Source organism: Callospermophilus lateralis, chromosome 6, assembly GCF_048772815.1.
Source record: "Callospermophilus lateralis isolate mCalLat2 chromosome 6, mCalLat2.hap1, whole genome shotgun sequence".
NCBI lineage: Eukaryota > Metazoa > Chordata > Mammalia > Rodentia > Sciuridae > Callospermophilus > Callospermophilus lateralis.
Genome location: NC_135310.1, coordinates 78,606,536 through 78,624,259, shown reverse-complemented (window position 1 = coordinate 78,624,259; position 17,724 = coordinate 78,606,536). Strand labels below are relative to the sequence as shown.

At 38.4% G+C, this 17,724-nt stretch overlaps 1 protein-coding gene across 1 annotated transcript in view; it reads right to left on the bottom strand.

Moving 5' to 3' along the window:
* Window positions 1-17,256, bottom strand: part of Ube3d (ubiquitin protein ligase E3D) — a 140,573-nt gene extending 123,317 nt beyond the window's left edge. The window contains exons 1-3 of the mRNA XM_076859977.2: window positions 17,074-17,256; window positions 6,248-6,444; window positions 3,095-3,185 (exon numbers count right to left, since the gene is read on the bottom strand). Of these exons, the coding sequence (XP_076716092.2) occupies window positions 3,095-3,185; window positions 6,248-6,444; window positions 17,074-17,150 (365 nt within the window). The 5' untranslated portion in view covers window positions 17,151-17,256. The remainder of the gene's footprint in view (window positions 1-3,094; window positions 3,186-6,247; window positions 6,445-17,073) is intronic.
* Between the last annotated feature and the right edge of the window lie 468 nt (window positions 17,257-17,724).

Genomic DNA, 17,724 nt, shown 5'->3' with positions numbered 1-17,724 from the left:
AGCTCAAGAGGCATATGCAGGCCAGGCTCACAGATGTGGTATGAAAAGGCTTTCACGTAAGACTTGCTTAAATGAAGTGAGAGTGAAGTCTAGTGTTTATCTTCTCAGAGAGAGAAAATCAAAAAGGTGATTCATTTCTCTGATGCATATGGACTATATGAATGACAGTCCTGAAATAAAACTGTTTGAAACACTGAACTAGAGAATTGCTAGTGTGCTAATAAGCACAAGTCAGAAAAGAGAGTAGAAGGAGTCTCTAAAATCAATTGAAAAAAAACTTGCCATACACCTATTACAGTGTATGTTACACTCCCTAACTCTCCTGACAAGTTTGGGAAATGGGTTTTAGCAGGTGCTGAGATGATACAAACAAGGCCCCCCAGCTCCTAAGTAGTAAGGTTGGAGTTCAAACCCAAGTTCCATTCTCCTGCTCCCCCTCTACCCTCACAGCTTCCCAGCAGTCAGGGATAGGGAGAATGTGTGCGTCCTTCATTGTTAGCCTCCATGTCCTTCTAGTTCTCAACTCCATGATTATAGACAGGATTGACCAAAACAGAAAATACAGTTCCTGATAGGAAAAGCAGGCACTGTAGGTGAGAATCTTCAAAATCCTCCTCCTTTTTCCAGTAAAGCACAAATATTAGCCAATAATGAACAAACCTTAGCCCCTAAGTGTCACCAGGAAACAATGTCATGCTGAATTTAACTGATTCATTAAAGTTAACTGTTACTTCCAGGTTAACTCCTGATATAGAAGTCAAGTGTTTCAGAAATTTCATCTGAGAATTAAGCCAAATTCTGAAATGGACTGAGAGGAGGGCAACATTTATGGCTGAACAACAATGTAAACCAGGATCTCTTGGACTTTCAGGATAAAGTGGGCCTGTCACCAAGCAAGCACTCTGTGGCAACTTCAACCCTTAGGTAATCTGAGCAAATATGTTCCTCTCTCCTCAGTAGATATGAAGCCATCTCATTTCTCACTCAAGATAATCACTCTGAGGATAGTCCATTTATAACCTCTCCTAAACACAGGAGTAACTTTGTGCCTTCTCATCTACCTGGGATGCTGCCAGGAATCAGGAAGCAAGCAAGAAAGGCTAGTAGAAGACCAAAATAAACACACCGAGGTTTACTCAATTCAACCTAGCAAAAATATATTGAGAGCACACTATTCACCAGGCACTGTGCCTGATTCCAGGAATGATGATGATGATAAGAATAATTATCACAGTAGCTAACATAATAAATGCTTACAATGTGCCAAACATTGCTATAAACATGATCATTTGATCCTCTCAACAACCCTATGAGGTAAGGCCTATTGTTATCTACATTTTCTCAAAAAGAAATTTAAGGCATGGAATGATTAAATAACTTGTCCAAGGTCACACAGCTAATAAATGTCAGATACAACTCATTCTAACTTCTCAGTCTGTACTGCTAGTCATTAGCCTACACTGTACTCTTAATAATGGCATAAAGGATAGAAAAATCAAAAAGACTCTCCCTGCCTGCCCCCAGAGCCTTGAGTTTAACTGTAAAAATGGGCAAATAAACCTTAAATGAACATCTAAAGCAAACCAGGGTTCAGGAAGACTCCCCGTAGTACAGGCCCTGCCAGTTGAATTCTGAAGTACAGGCAGGGGCTAAACAGGGAGTGACAGGGTATGGGTACATTCAGAAGAAGGAGTAGCTTTCATAAGGCCCAAGGGTGAAGAAAAGCATAAAGAAACTATGGGATGGCATGCTGATCTCCAGAACTGTGCACAGAATTTGAGCAAAACACAATGGTGTGTTTTGGGAAGGAGGGTGAAAGAGGGCTGAAGTGAGGACGAGAGGTAAACATAGGTGAACTCATAAAGGAACTAATGTGAATGCTGAAGATTTAAGGAATTTATCCTGGAAAAAAATAGGGGACCATGGTAGCGTCTGAACAGGGGAGACAGCTGGATTTTAGAATAATCACTCAAGAGTGCAGAAATGGGTCAGAGGAGGGCAAAAGCAGAGGAAGAGTTAGCAGACAAGAAGCTAGCAACAGGTGTCACTAGGTGAGGAGACAGTGGCCCTGACTAAGGCAGAGGGGTGGAGGAAAGTGGACTGAGGTTCCCAAGGAAGTAGCCACTGTAGCTGATGACTACACTGGAAGAAGGAAGACCCCGATGCCATGCCCCAGGGTTCCTACCTTGAGGACACAGGTATGACATGACTGAGACCAGAGCACTGGAAGAGGAGCAGGTTTCAGATATGAAGGACCCATTCACTCATAAGTCTCAAGACACTTGACTCAGGAAACCCATCAAAGAATCCCAAGGTACTTCTTTAAGTATCTTTAAACAGTAAGTAGGTTTTCATCTGTCTTTCCAGATCGTAAGTGATGAGAAGCTGAAAGCTCAGGGGGAAGGATTTGTGCACAGGAAAAAAAAAACAAAAAAAAAAACAAGGCTGATGGGAGGATGACAGAAGACAAAAATAACAGTAATAATTTTAAAAGTCGACCTGGGAATGCAAAGGAAAAAGCAAAAGAGCCCTTCCCGTCTCAGTAGGGTAATCACAGCACATCACAAGGAGAATGGGTTACAAGATTAACCTAATCACTGAGAAAAGGTTAATTTGTGCTCTGTATGCTCTGTTTTAATAAGCAGGGGAAATAGGAAATGGATTTTAGAAAGGCACAGAAAGAAATCATTGCTCAGATCAAAAGTCCTACTTCACAAGCTCTGTGAGGTAGAAAAATTCACATCGAAACCCTAACTCATCACTGTGAGGGACTAAACAGATGAGATAGATCCCACATCTCTTCAGAAGAGAGGTGCTTCAGGAACCTGTCGCGGCTCCTCTACCAAGACCAATCATCTTGCCTCAGCCAGCATCCTGTGGTTCCCCTTTATCTCCGTGAGAAGAGCCTGCTATTCTGTGATTGCTGGCAAGGTCTGTGGTTGATTTTGTTCAAAGTGACATTACATTGGCTCTCATTTCAAGAGCATACACTGCTCCCTCGGTAATTAACTTCAAAAATTATAATAGCGAAAGGAAAAAAGAAAAAAAAATATTCCCAGGCACAGAATTAATCAGTATTAATTGCATTCCTTACCTGTCCCTTATTATGACTTCACCGCAGGACTGGCAATAAAATGTGCAACATTCTTGGGCTTGTAAGCTTTGATTAAATAGTGAAATCAGTTCTAAAGAAAATCAATGAAATAGCGAGTCTTAGAGATTTGGAACAAATATATTAGCATACTTAAAGGGTTCACTAGTCACAATAAATTACCATCAATACACACTGTTTATGATCTACACAGACATACACATTTAATTAGTATTATCAGATGACTCAACCAGAAGCAAACACTGCGAAGTGTTTTCAAAAACAACAGATTTGTCAAGAGTTTCAGAGCTAGGCATTGCCCTAGATTACCTATATAACACACCGATGAGTTACTGCTCTCATTCTATGAATACCTGCACCAGGGGTGAGTAAAGATGGCCTGCTTCCTTCACCTCTAGCCAACTACCAGATCTTCCCTATGCTCAGTTTTCCTCTGCTGTCCTTAGGTAGTTTGTCATCAGTGTGACTGCTAGCACACAGAGCTCCTAAAATGTATGTTTAATCTGGTTTTAACAAGGTTTATATCCATGCTGGCACATTACCAGGATATACAAACAAAATGAGTCTTGAAACTGGTCTTTCTGGGGGAGGTCCCTGGAAACATTATAGTTTCAAAGAAGAGTCCAATCTTCCAAGACCAAAATTCAATTTCTGATGAAAGCTGTGAGAAAATGTTGGAAGTAATGGGGAAAATGTGTATTTTTCACAATATGAGAAATAGCAGCACAAGGCAGCATGCTCCCTTAGTTTCTGTTATTCCATTTGTAGAAAATAATTTTTTTTCATTAAAAAAACTAAAATATTTGCCTATAAAAACATAATTGAAGAAATGAGGTCATAGCCATTAGAAGCAAGAAAGTTGAATTTGGTTCGGGTTACTTTGTATATATTTTAAAGACCAAAAAAAAAAAAAAAAAAAAACTGATGCTAGAAAATTTAAACCTTGGCAATTAAGAACTCTAGTTTAATTTGTAAGGGTACACAAATTCCTATAGCACTAAGGTGAAAAAAAAAGGAGACCTAGGTAAGACATACAAAATGTTCTTTCTAGACCAATAAATAAATTTTCAAGGAAACACTACCCTCTGCTGGCCACTGGGTCAGGTTTAAAAGCCAGAACTTTCAAATACAGAGGGAGAGCAATGCTTCTGGGGCTGAATCCAACACCAGTGATGTCGAAGATTCCAGGTAGCCAGTTCCATTGCTGGGTCACAAATCTACCTATATTATGCTCGCAATAGTGTATCAGCATGATGTCTATTGGGTTGTCCTGAATAGGTGTTCTTATGAAAAGCGCATTTTTAACAATCCCTGAAACAACCAAAAGCTAAAAATTTCAAGTCACTTCCTACAGTACAATCTGATTCAAGTTCATATCATCAAGTATATACCTGGTATTTATTTATTCATTCATCAAATATTTATTTCCTACCTATGATCTGGAAAGCACTAAAGCAATTAAGTGCCCAGGAATCTACTTTACCCTTTCATGCACCATGTAACAGGTCTTTGAAACTTTTCCTTTTCAGATACCTGAGTAAAATGTTTTATAAGTGTAAAGAAATAGGAAACCAATGTACACAAACAATATGCAAACCAACATATGGCAGTCAATTTATTTCATCCTATAATTAATATCAGTTTTGCTATTTATATGTTCACAGTTATAGAATATGGGTGGACAACAACTCAATTCTATTTCCCTGCAGGTCTCTATTCCTCCATCCCTAAAACCACAATCCTAGACAACACTGAGGCTTTCTTGCCTGTCTTTCCCCAGCTCACAGACTCCACACAAAATTCCTGCTATGGTTATTGTTGCTAATGGAGAAGGTGATGACATCAAAGATATAAACGCCCACAGCCTCTTCCTGGAAACCAGTACTACCTTGACCCGGTGTTAAGTACACTCAGGGAGTCTGTCTAGTTTTCCACCTCATGTTCCTTTCCATGATTATTTCAACTGTCATTCTCAGTGTTTATCCTAAGCTACTTCAGCGCCATGACATCTTTCTTCACTGCCCCTTGTTCTTAAAACCAACTCTTACCATCAAATTTATTATTTGCTAAGCCAGAACTTTAGCAAAAGTTACTCTTGGGCAAAAAAGGAGTGAAACTTCCTCTACTGTTTCCCCTTTTCACATCATTTTAATCCTCCAAAGCATACTACTTAGACTTTAAGAAATGTAATAAACCAATTATTTTTTCAATAAATAATAAGAACTTACAAAAAGAAAACTTTTCTACTTCCTTACTGAATCAAAATGTAATTTGAATTTTGTATGCAGTTACAAAATACTGTGTTTGTAACAGTCACAGTGACAATCAAAATCAAATTATGCATCACATTCAACCTTAGGAACTTTTCACGTGCTGTTCAATTTGGAACAGTCTCTATATGGATGGGATAATTTTCATCATTCAGTTCTCTGGTCAAACATCACCTACTCAAAGTGGCCTTCCCTGACTTCCGACCCTCTGCTAACCCTAAGTCATCCCCTATCCCATTATTTGTTTTACTTTACCTATAATGTTTTTCTCACTGTGCAATAAATTATTTGTTCAGTATCTATTCTCACCCATTAGCATTTAAATTCCATGAGAGTAGAGACCTTCCCTAGCTTGTTCATTATCATGTCCTCAGCACTTAGAGCAACCCATTACACAGAGTATGAGGTAAGCTGTATGTTGAATGAATTTCCATACAATGCTTTAAGATCAACCAGGTCTTGCACAATTACCATCTGATTTCATTTTCACATTTTCATATCCCACTGTGAGCCAGGAAATTTTAAGTAAAGGAGAAAAAAAAAAAAAAAAAAAGGATTCTAGGGGAAAACTCTGTACCTTCCATTTTATTTTGCTGTGAACCTAAAAGTGCTCTAAAAAACAAAGTCTATTTTTAGAAAGTAAAACACTAAAAAGAAATAAATAAAGCCCAGAAAGTTTAAGTGACATGTTCAACTGCACATAACTAGTAAATAGCAGTGCTATTTACACCCCAGATCTTCTCTCTCCTAGCTCTTCCAGGCACTGATAAGGAGTCTTCACCTGGGAAAAGTTCAACTTAAATAAGAAATATCTCTGATTACTAGCAAAAATGTAAATGAAGAATGGAAGTGGTAACCAACTCACTTGTGCTGAATTCTGTGTGTGCCTGCAGCCGAAGGTGCAGTCCATCTCCAGCTACATACTGCAGTCCACGGCAAGATGAAGGTACAAGCCTGACCTCTGCTGGGAGCCGAACCTCTGTGCAGCCTGTGGGGGTTTTCATCTGGAGCAACGATGGCATTATGGAAACATCCATGGGCATACCTCCTTCTTTTGGCTCCCTGATAATTAAAAATAAAACCCAAACAAATTATTTCCCTTTGATGAAAACCATACAATAAAACAAACAAAAATGGCTAAACATCTCTCTGTTCCTTTTCACTAGAGACCCTAAAACCATTGCCTCAGAAAAAAAGCAGCAAACAGATAGATCCTAAAGGAAACCAAGTTACACTAGAGTCTGATCAGGTCAGAGAGTACCCTTCACTGTCACAGCAAGGTCAAAGTCTCCAAACACATTTCTTATCCTTATGAAGACCAGCCTTAAAATCACATTGTACCTTAACTGATATACAGAGTTTTGATAAGGAGAACAGAATTAAGTGAAACAATAGATACAAAACAAAAACTTTCTGTTCAATTTTAAGAATACTAAGAATGAATGGGAAAAAAAGTGACACGTGAATCCCAGGTATGAGAGGACTCATTTAATTTATGATAAACACTAATTACTATACTCAGTATCGGCAACAAAAAGTAAAATCCAGTCCCTGTCCAACAGGAATGAAAAACATAGAAGGGGAGAGGACATATACAGAAGTAATTGTAAATAACAAAGAAAGCGATGATGGCATATATGGAAATGACCTCCTCCCATAAAGCTGAACTGTGCTCCCCATTGTAACAGAGGTGCAAAGAGCCATGGTTATTTTTAAATTTATTTATTTTTTGGTCCTGGGGATTGAACACAGAGCCTGGCTCATGCTAAGCACCTCCTCTGCCACTGAGCTACATCCTCAACCTCCCATGGCTTCTTCTTAAATGCAGAAGGCAAGCTATCCACCTAATGTCTCATTCCATCTGCTTGAGAGTTACCTAAGAACAGAGGGCAGACCATGTGTTCAGGGGTGAATCTTGGTTAGGCTTCTTCATTTGTCTTACAAAGTCTTAAGGTTACTTAATGGCTAGTACCTTTTCAATGTATATGGATCTTGCACTTCATTGGGAAAACAGAATATCAAGAATCTTAGGTTTGTTTTGTTTTGTTTTTGTTTTTGTTTACAAGTAAGACAGTCTCAAACACTTGAGTTAAAAGTTCAATTTTAAAAAATTATACTTAAGAAATAATGATTCTCAAAGGCAGGGATCAGAAAACTTTCTATAAACAGTCAAACAGTAACTATTTTAGGCTTTGTGGGTCATATATGGTCTCTGTTACATATTCTGTATTTTTTTTTAAACAATCCTTAAAACAATCCAAAGCCCATTCTTAGCTCACAGCTTTTACCTAATCAGGATGTAGGTTAGACATAACCCAAAGGCCACAGTTGCTAGCCACTACTCTAAAGATACACTGTGTCAATTTTTCTACCTCAATGATTTCCAAACTGGAAGAAGTTGTTGGCATTTGTAGGTGCCTCCAGGGAGACCACTGGGTACATAAATTCGCTAATCACCACTCCATCTCTGGCTTGCCAGTTTTCTTCCCCTTTCTGAAAATCCAATTACATGAAACTGAGCAAGGTAGGTATCAATGCAAGGATAAGGGAAGCACAGTAGTCTGGCATGGATGTGAGAAGCCAAGCATGGTGAGAAGAGAATACACCAGGAGAAATATTAGGTGTGGAAGTTGAACTCTAAGACAGATAAGGAAGATATCTAGGCTGGAGATGGAAGGGGAGCACAGCATGGGGTTTCAGAGCCTGCTTGGCTCAGGCTGTTATAAAGAAATACAGTCCTGCCTCACTATCTATGGGGATTGATTCCAGAACCACCAACAAATACAAAAATCCTCTGATGCTTAATTCCCTTATATAAAATGATGTAGTATCTGTATATGACCTGCATACATCCTCCCATATATTTTAAATCATCTCTAGAATAAAGTATCTAATACAAAGCAAATACTATGTAAATAGTTGTTTTACTGTATTGTATAGGTAACAATAATGGAAAAAGTCTTTACATGTCAGTACAGAAGCAATTGCTTTATGAATTATTTTTGATCTGAGGGTGCTGAACTCAGATCTGGCGGGATGACTGTACCATGGACTGAGTGAGCTAGATAAGATAACTCTGATATCTCTTCCTCTTCCTATAAAGACATTAATCTTATCACAGAGCTCCACCCTCATGACCTCATTGGAAACCTGATTACTTCACAAACCCCACCCCCAACACCATCACTTTGAATAATTAGTGCTTTAATATATGAATTTTGGAATTTTGGGAGGAAAGAGCATTCAATCTAAAAGAGGGGCCAAGAGGTATTTACAACGAATAGGGAAAGGGAAAGCAGCAAAGCATGCCAGGAGAAGACTAGTTACACAGGGGGACTGGCCAGGGAAATAAATACCATGAGATAATAAGGGCAAGTATTCTTAATGTGGGAAATTAGAGATACAAAGAGAAAAAGGAATAAAACTAGAACAGATCCTATAGTTGTGGAATAGAGTTGGAAATATCTGTGTAAAGCCATGTTTTTTGATGTATGCAGAATAATATAAATAAACATAAATTTATGTATGTATATCCATACATAAACATTACATATAAGTCGCGCACACACACACACACACACACACACACACACACACACTGGGGGAAATGACACCCCAATAGTAATAAGCATACTTAGAACTCAGATCTTGGTCTGTAAAGGTAATTTTCCACTTTAAAAAGAAAAAGAGAAAGAAAGAAAGAAAGAAAGAGCATTTCTTTGAAAAATGACTACAGTCCCGGAGCAGGAAAAGAATGAGATGAGGCTAAGACTATTTGCAGTACAACAAAGTAAGAAAGAAATCAAAGAATGATAGGGAGGCACATGTCAAAAAGACATAGAAACCATCCTGAAGGGACCCCCTTATAGCCACAACTGCTGTAATTTAAGCAAAGAAGCAACCCACTGAAGAAAACAGGCATATTTATTCTTATTGATGTAAATAAATGAGTAAAATTAAAATCTGATGAGGAACAGAGTATTAACATAGTCTTGTATCTATCCAATTAACATTTTTTTATTATAAAAGGAAAAAAGTAACCTTAGGGGGAAAAACCTGGCACACACCACCTTGCTTAGGTGCTCCAAGTTGGCATAACCAATAATAGAACAAATCAGAATCATGTGCCATCTGATTTTGATGATAAGAACACAGAAATCACTCTGAAATACAACACCTGCCAAAGATGCATAACCAGAATCTAACCTTGAGAAAATAGACAAACTCAAATGGAGAGATATTCTATAAAACAAGTGTGCTAGGGGCTGGGGATGTGGCTCAAGCGGTAGAGTGCTCGCCTGGCATGTGTGCGGCCTGGGTTCGATCCTCAGCACCACATACAAACAAAGATGTTGTGACCGCCGAAAACTAATAAATAAATATTAAAAATTCAAAAAAAAAAAAAAAAAAAAAAAACAAGTGTGCTATAATTATCAAAAGTGTCAAGATATGAAAGGCAAGGATAATGAGTAACTCTTCCAGATTGAAACAGACTGAATCATGCCAAGAAAATGCAACATATCATTCTGACCTGGATTCCTTTGCTATTAGAGACATTACATGGAAAATTGGCAAAACATAAATGGGGACCTGAGTATAAAATGGTAGTAACATACTTCCCAGCTGAGCATAGGGGCATATCTAATCCTAGTGACCCAGGCTAAGGCAGGAGGATTCAAGTTCAAGATCAGTCTCAGCAACTTAGCAAGACCTGTCTCAATTTAAAAAAAGAAAAAAAAAAGGACTGGGGATATAGTTCAGATTTAAAATGCCCCTGGGTTCAATCCCCAATGCCAATAAATAAATAAAACCATATTTCCCAATTTTGCAGGTTGCAGAGTGTTTCTTTAAGAAAATACTATAATCAGAGATTCTAATTTTTGTGACATTGTCCACACAATTCCTTTATATTTGAGGCATTCTTATTGTTCTCTTAGATACTTTCAGTTGTCACACCTTGCTTAAAACTATCTAATAACTTCACTAAGAGTACAAGTCCTTTGTTCTGTAAGACACAGTGATAAGATAGACTCAGATCCTACAAGCCCTGGAGTCCAGGTAGTTAAAATTCCTGGAATTCTGCAAATCAGATGACCTTACTTTGGTAGGCTGAAGGTCAATCCTGGTGAAAGCATTTACACCACAGGAATCAACAAATTCTGCAAATCAAGATCTTTGTTTACTTTTTTGTTTTGTTTTCCTGGAAAGTAGGTTGTTAAACATTTGCCTGCCCATTAAAGTCAGACCCTTCTTTAGATGCCTTCCCACTCCACCCACATCTCTCTGAACTGGGCACCTTTCAACAGTCTCCCACCAGGTATCTCATAGTTCCATGCCTCAGCCCTTTCAGTTCATTACTCAAATGTTACTTTCTCATTTGAAATAAAAGGTGTAATTTTTTTTTCTCCTTATCTCTTTTTCTACTGTATTTTTTCCAAGTATTTTCCCTACGCAACAATAGTCTATATTTTATTTAATTTGTAATTTTCTGCCCACCTCTCTCCAACGGCCATTATTAAACTGTAAACTTGATGAAAACCAATATTTTTGTTTTTGCTGTTGCTACTCTTTATAGCTATATCTCTAGCACTTTGCATTTGAGTTTTGGGCACCAGAGTAGGAACTCAATAAATAACTATAGATTAAAAATGAATGGGAGCTGGGGTTGTGGCTCACCAATAGAGGCACTGGGTTGGATCCTCAGCACCACATAAAAATAAATAAATGCCAAACTACAACTAAAAAAAAAAAAAATGTTTTTTAAGTGAATGGTCAAAGTTTATCCCAAGAATGCCAAAATGGTTTAACCTGGATTTTATTAATGTAATTACACAGATGTAAAGATAAAAAGGTGAGATTATTTTCTCAATATATACAAAAAATTGTAGAGAAAAATACAATACCTGGTCATGATCAAACCCCTAGTAAACAATGAATAGAAAAATATGCAATCCACCAATAGGATCTATCAAAAATCTATTTCACCATACTTAATGATGAAATGGTAGAGGCATTTGTTCTTTTAAGATTAGGAATAAGGTCTGGTAGAACTCAGCTGTGAATCCCTCTGGTCCGGGGCTTTTATTGGTTGGTAGGCCTTTGATGGCATCTTCTATTTCCTTGCTGGAAACTGATTTGTTTAAATTGTGTATGTTCTCTTGACTCAGTTTTGGTTGATCATGTGACTCCAGAAATTTGCCCATGTCTTTGAGGTTTTCTATTTTACTGGCAAATAGATTTTCAAAATAGTTTCTAATTGTCTTCTGTATTTCAATAGTGTCTGTCATAGTATTTCCTTTTTTATCACAAATTTTAGTAATTTGAGTTTTCTCCCTCCTTCTTTTCACTAGGGTGGTTAAGGGTTTGTCAATTTTATTTATTTTTTCAAAGAACCAGCTTTTTGTTTTGTCAATTTTTTTGAATTGTATCTTTTGTTTCAATTTCAGTGATTTCTGCCCTGATTTTAATTATTTTCTAACTTCTACTACTTTGGAGGTTGGTTTGTTCTTTTTCCAGAGCTTTGCGATGTAATGTAAGGTCGTTTATTTGTTGACTTTTTCCTTTTTCAATGAATGAGCTTAAAGCAATAAACTTTTGTCTTAGTACTACCTTCATAGTGTATTGGAGTTCTTATTTACCTCTAAGAAATCCATATGCAGCAAAATGAAAATAAACCCCTATCTCTCACCATGTACAAAACCTAGGAATTAGACCAGAAACCCTTTGTCTAACAGAGAAAAAAGTAGGCCCAAATCTTAATCTCATGAGCTTAGACACCAACTTCCTTAACAAGACTCCTAAAGTGCAAGAAACAAAATCAAGAATTAATAAATGGGATGGACTCAAACTAAAAAGCTTCTTCTCAGCAAAAGAAACAATCAATGATGCTGAGAGCCATAGCCAAGTAGGAATGACGCTTGGCATTTTGGTTTGAAAGGTGACCCTACTCATGGATTAGGGTGGCTCCGGGGTTTAGGGTGGATCCTGCTGGGAATAGGGCGGCTCCAGGTTTAGGGTGGATCCTGCTGCCTCAGGCACCCGCTCTTTGGAGTTCCCGTGGAGTTCTCGAGGGGTTCTGAGAGTATTAGTACGAAGAGCCCGGTGGAGGGAGTGTATTCCCAGAAAGTGTGGGTAGAGTGTCGGTGAGAGTTTGAGGAATAAAGAGTTGCTGTTTGAATCTACAAGGCTTTGTGGTGGCTCAGTTATTTTGTGCCCAGACAGACTGCGGCACAATGAGGTGAAGAGAGAGCCTACATTTCAGGAGCAAATTTTTGCCACTTGCACATCAGATAGAACACTAATCTCCAGGATATATAAAGAACTTAAAAAACTTAACACCAAAAAACAAACAAACAAACAAACAAACAACCCAATCAATAAATGGGCTAAGGAGCTGAACAGATACTTCTCAAAAGAAGATATGCATTCAATCAACAAATATATGAAAAAATATTCAACACCTCTAGCAATTAGAGAAATGCAAATCAAAACTACTCTAAGATTTGATCTCACTCCAGTCAGAATGGCAGTTATCAAGAATACAAGCAACAATATTGTTGGCGAGGATGTGGGGGAAAAGTCACACTCATACATTACTGGTGGGACTACAAATTGGTGCAGCCAATATGGAAAGCAGTATGGAGATTCCTTAGAAAACTTGTAATGAAACCACCATTTGACACAGCTATCCCACTCCTTGGTCAATACCCCAAAGACTTAAAATCAGCATACTATAGTAAAGCAGCCACATCAATGTTAATAGCAGCTCAATTCACAATAGCTAAACTGTGGAAGCAATCTAGATGCCCTTCAATAGATGAATGGATAAGGAAACTGTGGTATATACACACAATGGAATATTACTCAGCACTAAAAGAGAATAAAATTATGGTATTTTCAGGTAAATGGATAGAATTGGAGAATATTACGGTAAGTGAAGTAAGCCAATCCCCAAAACCAAAGGTCAAATGTTCTCTCTTATAGGGGGATATTGATCCATAACGGGGGGGGGGGACACGGGAAAAATGGAGGATCTTTGATGGGGCAAAGGGGAGGGAGGGAAGGGGGAGGGGTACGGGGCGGGAAAGATGGAATGTGATAGACATCATTACCCTAGGTACATGTATGTCTGCACACATGGTACGACGCTACATCATGTACAACCAGAGAAGTGAAAAATTGTGCTGCAGTTGTGTACAAATGAATCAAAATGCATTCTGCTGTCATATATACCTAATTAAAATTAATTAATTAATTTTTAAAAAGATTAGGAATAAGAATATACTCAATCATATCAATATTTACATTAGCAATAAATGTTCAGGGAATTCTAATTAAAATGCAGAGATTGTCAAAATGGATTTGAAAAAAACATCCAGCTGTTTTGAAAAAAATTATGAAAACATATAAAAAGACATAGATTAAAAAGTAAGAAGATAGTCTGGCATGGTGGCACACACCTGTAATCCAATCAGCTAGGAGGCTGAGACAGGAGGACTGCAAGTTTGATGCCAGCCTCAGCAACCTAGTGAGACCCTAAGAAACTTAATGAGGCCCTGTCTCAAAATAAAAAATTAAAAGGGCTGAGGATGTGGCTCAGTGGTTAAGCACTCTTGGGTTCGATCCCTGATACAAAAAAAAAAAAAAAAGGAAAAGGATATGAAAAGACATATTCTGCAAATAGTATAGTAAATTAATTTCTGATAAAGATACTAAATTATTTCAATGAGGGAAATAATGGTCTCCTTGACTAATGGTGACGGAACACCATTCCATTCTACAGAAGATACTTAGAAGAAAATAAACACTAACCCCTATCCAACTCACTGCAAATAAAAAAACGAATTCATCATGCCATAGATCAAAACACCAAAGGTAAAACTATAAAACTTCAAAAAGTAGGCCAGACATAGTGGCGTGCTAGTCTATAGTCTCAGCTACTTGGGAAGCTAAGGCAAGAGGTTCACTTGGACCTGGAAATCAAGGGCAGCCTGGGCAACACAGCATAACCACATCTCTAATAATAGCAATAATTTAAAAAAAAAAAAAACTTAAGAAAAAACTCTCTACAAACTTAAGATAGGCAAACTTTTTTATTACAAAATACTAGTAAAGACAGACACAATGGTGTACACATGTAATCTCAGCAACTCAGGAGGCTGAGGCAGGAGGATCACACCTTCAAAGGGCAGCCTCAACAACTTAGTGAGATCCTATCCCAAAATAAAAAATAAAAAAGGACTGTAGCTCAGAGGCAAAACACCCCTGGGTTCAATGACCAGTACCAAAAATAAACAAACAAACAAAAATGTTAAATAAAAAAGCGATAAACTAGACTTCATTAAAATTATTTTTTTTTAATTTTAAAAATTATTTTTTTTAATACACATTAGCCTTGAGCCATTCCCTGAAGTTGGGCACACTCAGCTCTAATTTACTTGAATGTTACTTTCACTTTCACTTTTGATAAATTTATCCTTTGTTTAAAAAAAGAAAAAAAAAATACCACATGTTGAGCATGCCTAATTTAAACATTCAAAATCAACTAAAATGGAAAAGTTTTAGATATTAGGTAATTCCAAACTGAGAATTTCAGATTAGAGACGCTCAACAGGTAAAGTATATACAATTTTGCAAGAAAACTAGAAGATATTTACAAAAGAAAATATTTGAATTGCCAAAAAGCAAATGAAAAGGAGCTCAATGTTATTAGTCACCTGAGAAATGCAAATTAAAACCATGAGATGCTACTTTATACCCACTAGAATGGTTCAAACCAAAAAGACTGATGATACTAAATGCAGGCAAGAATGTAAAGAAAATTGAAGCTCTCCTTTGTTGAGAGTGTAAACTGGTATAATCACTTTGGAGAACTGTTCAGAAGTTTCTCACAAAGAAGTGCACACATCTATCATATGACTCAGCAATTTCACTATAAGGTACTGACTCATGGAAAATGAAAATATATGTCCATCAAAAGTTGAAAACAATGTTATGGCAACTGTACTCATAATGAGCACAGTTTAGAAATGACAGACCCAACCTGATCTTTTCTTAAAATTGGGAGCAATCTCGCCACAAAGCCATGAAAAGATAATTTTGGCTTTACTATAAATTACTGCAAATTCTGAACCTGCTTGGATGCCTGCCCGAGCCTTGAACTCACCCATGCCTGGCTCTCTGACCAGATAGCAGCCCTCTCTGAAACTTTAGTGATACCTCATAAATATTGGCCTTCCCTGGCCAGACAATGACCCTCTCTGAGGCTCTAATGGTCCTCATAAATTCTGATGTTGGGGCCAGCAAAAAATGTAAACTACCATTAGTGTAATGCTTGTCAGAGTTCTGCTACCTGTAACCCCCCTTTGTGTAACTTTCTGGGCTATAAAGTTGGGCTGCAGGAAAGCTTCGGGGCTGTCTTGTTCCCACCATTTTGGGAGGGAGAGGCAGCCCTGCCAGTCGAAATAATAAGCTTGCTTTAATTTGATTTTAATTGGAGTCAGTGGTCTTTTCTTGCGTCCTGGTCTAACAGAAACAAGTAAAACTTACAGCAATAGAATGTATAAATGATTTGTGGTCCATTCATTTGATGGAAAACTACTCAGCAAGAATAAAGATCTTCTTGCAGTAGCAGGGAGTGAACTCAGGGTCTCCAGCATGCTCAGTACTTAGTACTCTACTGAGCTATACTCCAGCCAGAACTCATGATTTTTGGAAGAAAGAAGGAAAAAAATCCAGAGAGTATTAATACCCCCATTTTAAAATTGAAGAAAGTCAGATTAATTTAATCTATCTTCAAGAAAGGTGGGATTTGAAGTCAGTTCTCACCTCAAATCCAAAATCTCCACACCAGATACTTGGCAGATTTAAAGAAAAGATGAAAAGTTGAGCATCTATTTAGCTGTGGCACTGTATCATAAAAAATTTCAGGATCTTAACTTCTCACTTATTCTATTTGAAAGAGCTGTCAAAAGGAAGTAGGCGACAGGACCACAAACCATTAAAATTGCTGACAATAAGAGAACTTTTTTTCCAAGAAATTCTTGTTAATATAGTGAATAATAAAAGTTTGCAGACTTCTCATTGGAATTTGGAAAACGAATAAAAGATAATGAGCTCCAATAAGAAGTCTGCAATCCCTTTTAGGCATTCACTGAACATGGGTTTATTGATTGTGTCCATCAGTTCCTCTGTATTGAGCAGTTTTGGGAGAGAAAACAAACAACCCCCAAATCCCCAAATCGAGGTTATTTACAAAACAGGAAGCCCAACATTGGAATTGATCTTTACATGGATGATCCTGAATAAAGATAGTCAGGCATTTTTCATGGTTTTATTGGAAACGCCTGATACTGCCAATGGTGTTTTAGGTCACTCTTCCTCAAACTTCAACATGCATTTGAATCCAGGGAATATTGTTAAAAGTCTAAGTTTTGCTTCAGCAGATCTGGTGTGGCGCTGAAACCCTGAACTTCTAAAATGCTCCCAAAAGATGCGCTGGCTGTCAGTCGCGGGGAGGGAGTGGTGCTTCACTCTGAGTAATCATGACGCGCAAAAAGCTAGAAACAGGAAACTCAAAATCCGTGGTTCTGAGGGAGGCGGAGAATGCCGCTGGACCCGGCGGCAGGAGCGCGAGCTGGGCTCTGCCTAGCCGGGTCTTACCCAGGATCAGCACTCCCAGCCCGGCCTTACCCCACGATCAGCAGCGCGCTCTGCAGCCGACTCCGCACCTCCACGAACACACGCGTCTCCACCGCACTGGCTTCCATCGCCAGCGCCCGGTCCGCCCTGGATTGAGCTGGGGGTTCTCACGAACCCGGGCCACCAGGGGCAGGAGTGGTTGCACGTGCAGCTGAAATAGAGGAGGCGACAACAGTGGCAGCTCCTGCACCAGATCGCACGGCTGAAGCCCTCTGTCAGCCCACAGCGCCGCCTGCCGGGCGGAGAGTGCGCCGCTTTAAGGTCGTGGGCCCCACCCCCGGAGCATATTCTCAAAACCCGCCGGGAAAACTGATGGCCAGAGGCAGGTTACACTTCCTAAAAGCGTCACCTGGTTAGCCTCCCTGTAAAATGATTATAAAAATCGAGGGTCGTGGGGCACACTCTAGCTAGTTTGGGTAAAAATGAGATAATGGACGGAAGCGATCAGGTGGGCACTGTCCCCAGAAGGGGACAATCAGAAATAGGGTCTTTTGTTAGCCTCTGAGACAACAAAAATGTGAAAAATCAACTTGGTATCGCGTCTCAATTTAAACAGGATAGCTTCAAGATTGAAATAGTTTCAAAATGTAAGGAAGTTTTCTGCTACCTATATAAAAGAGTGTGATTCAAGTCTAGTATTTT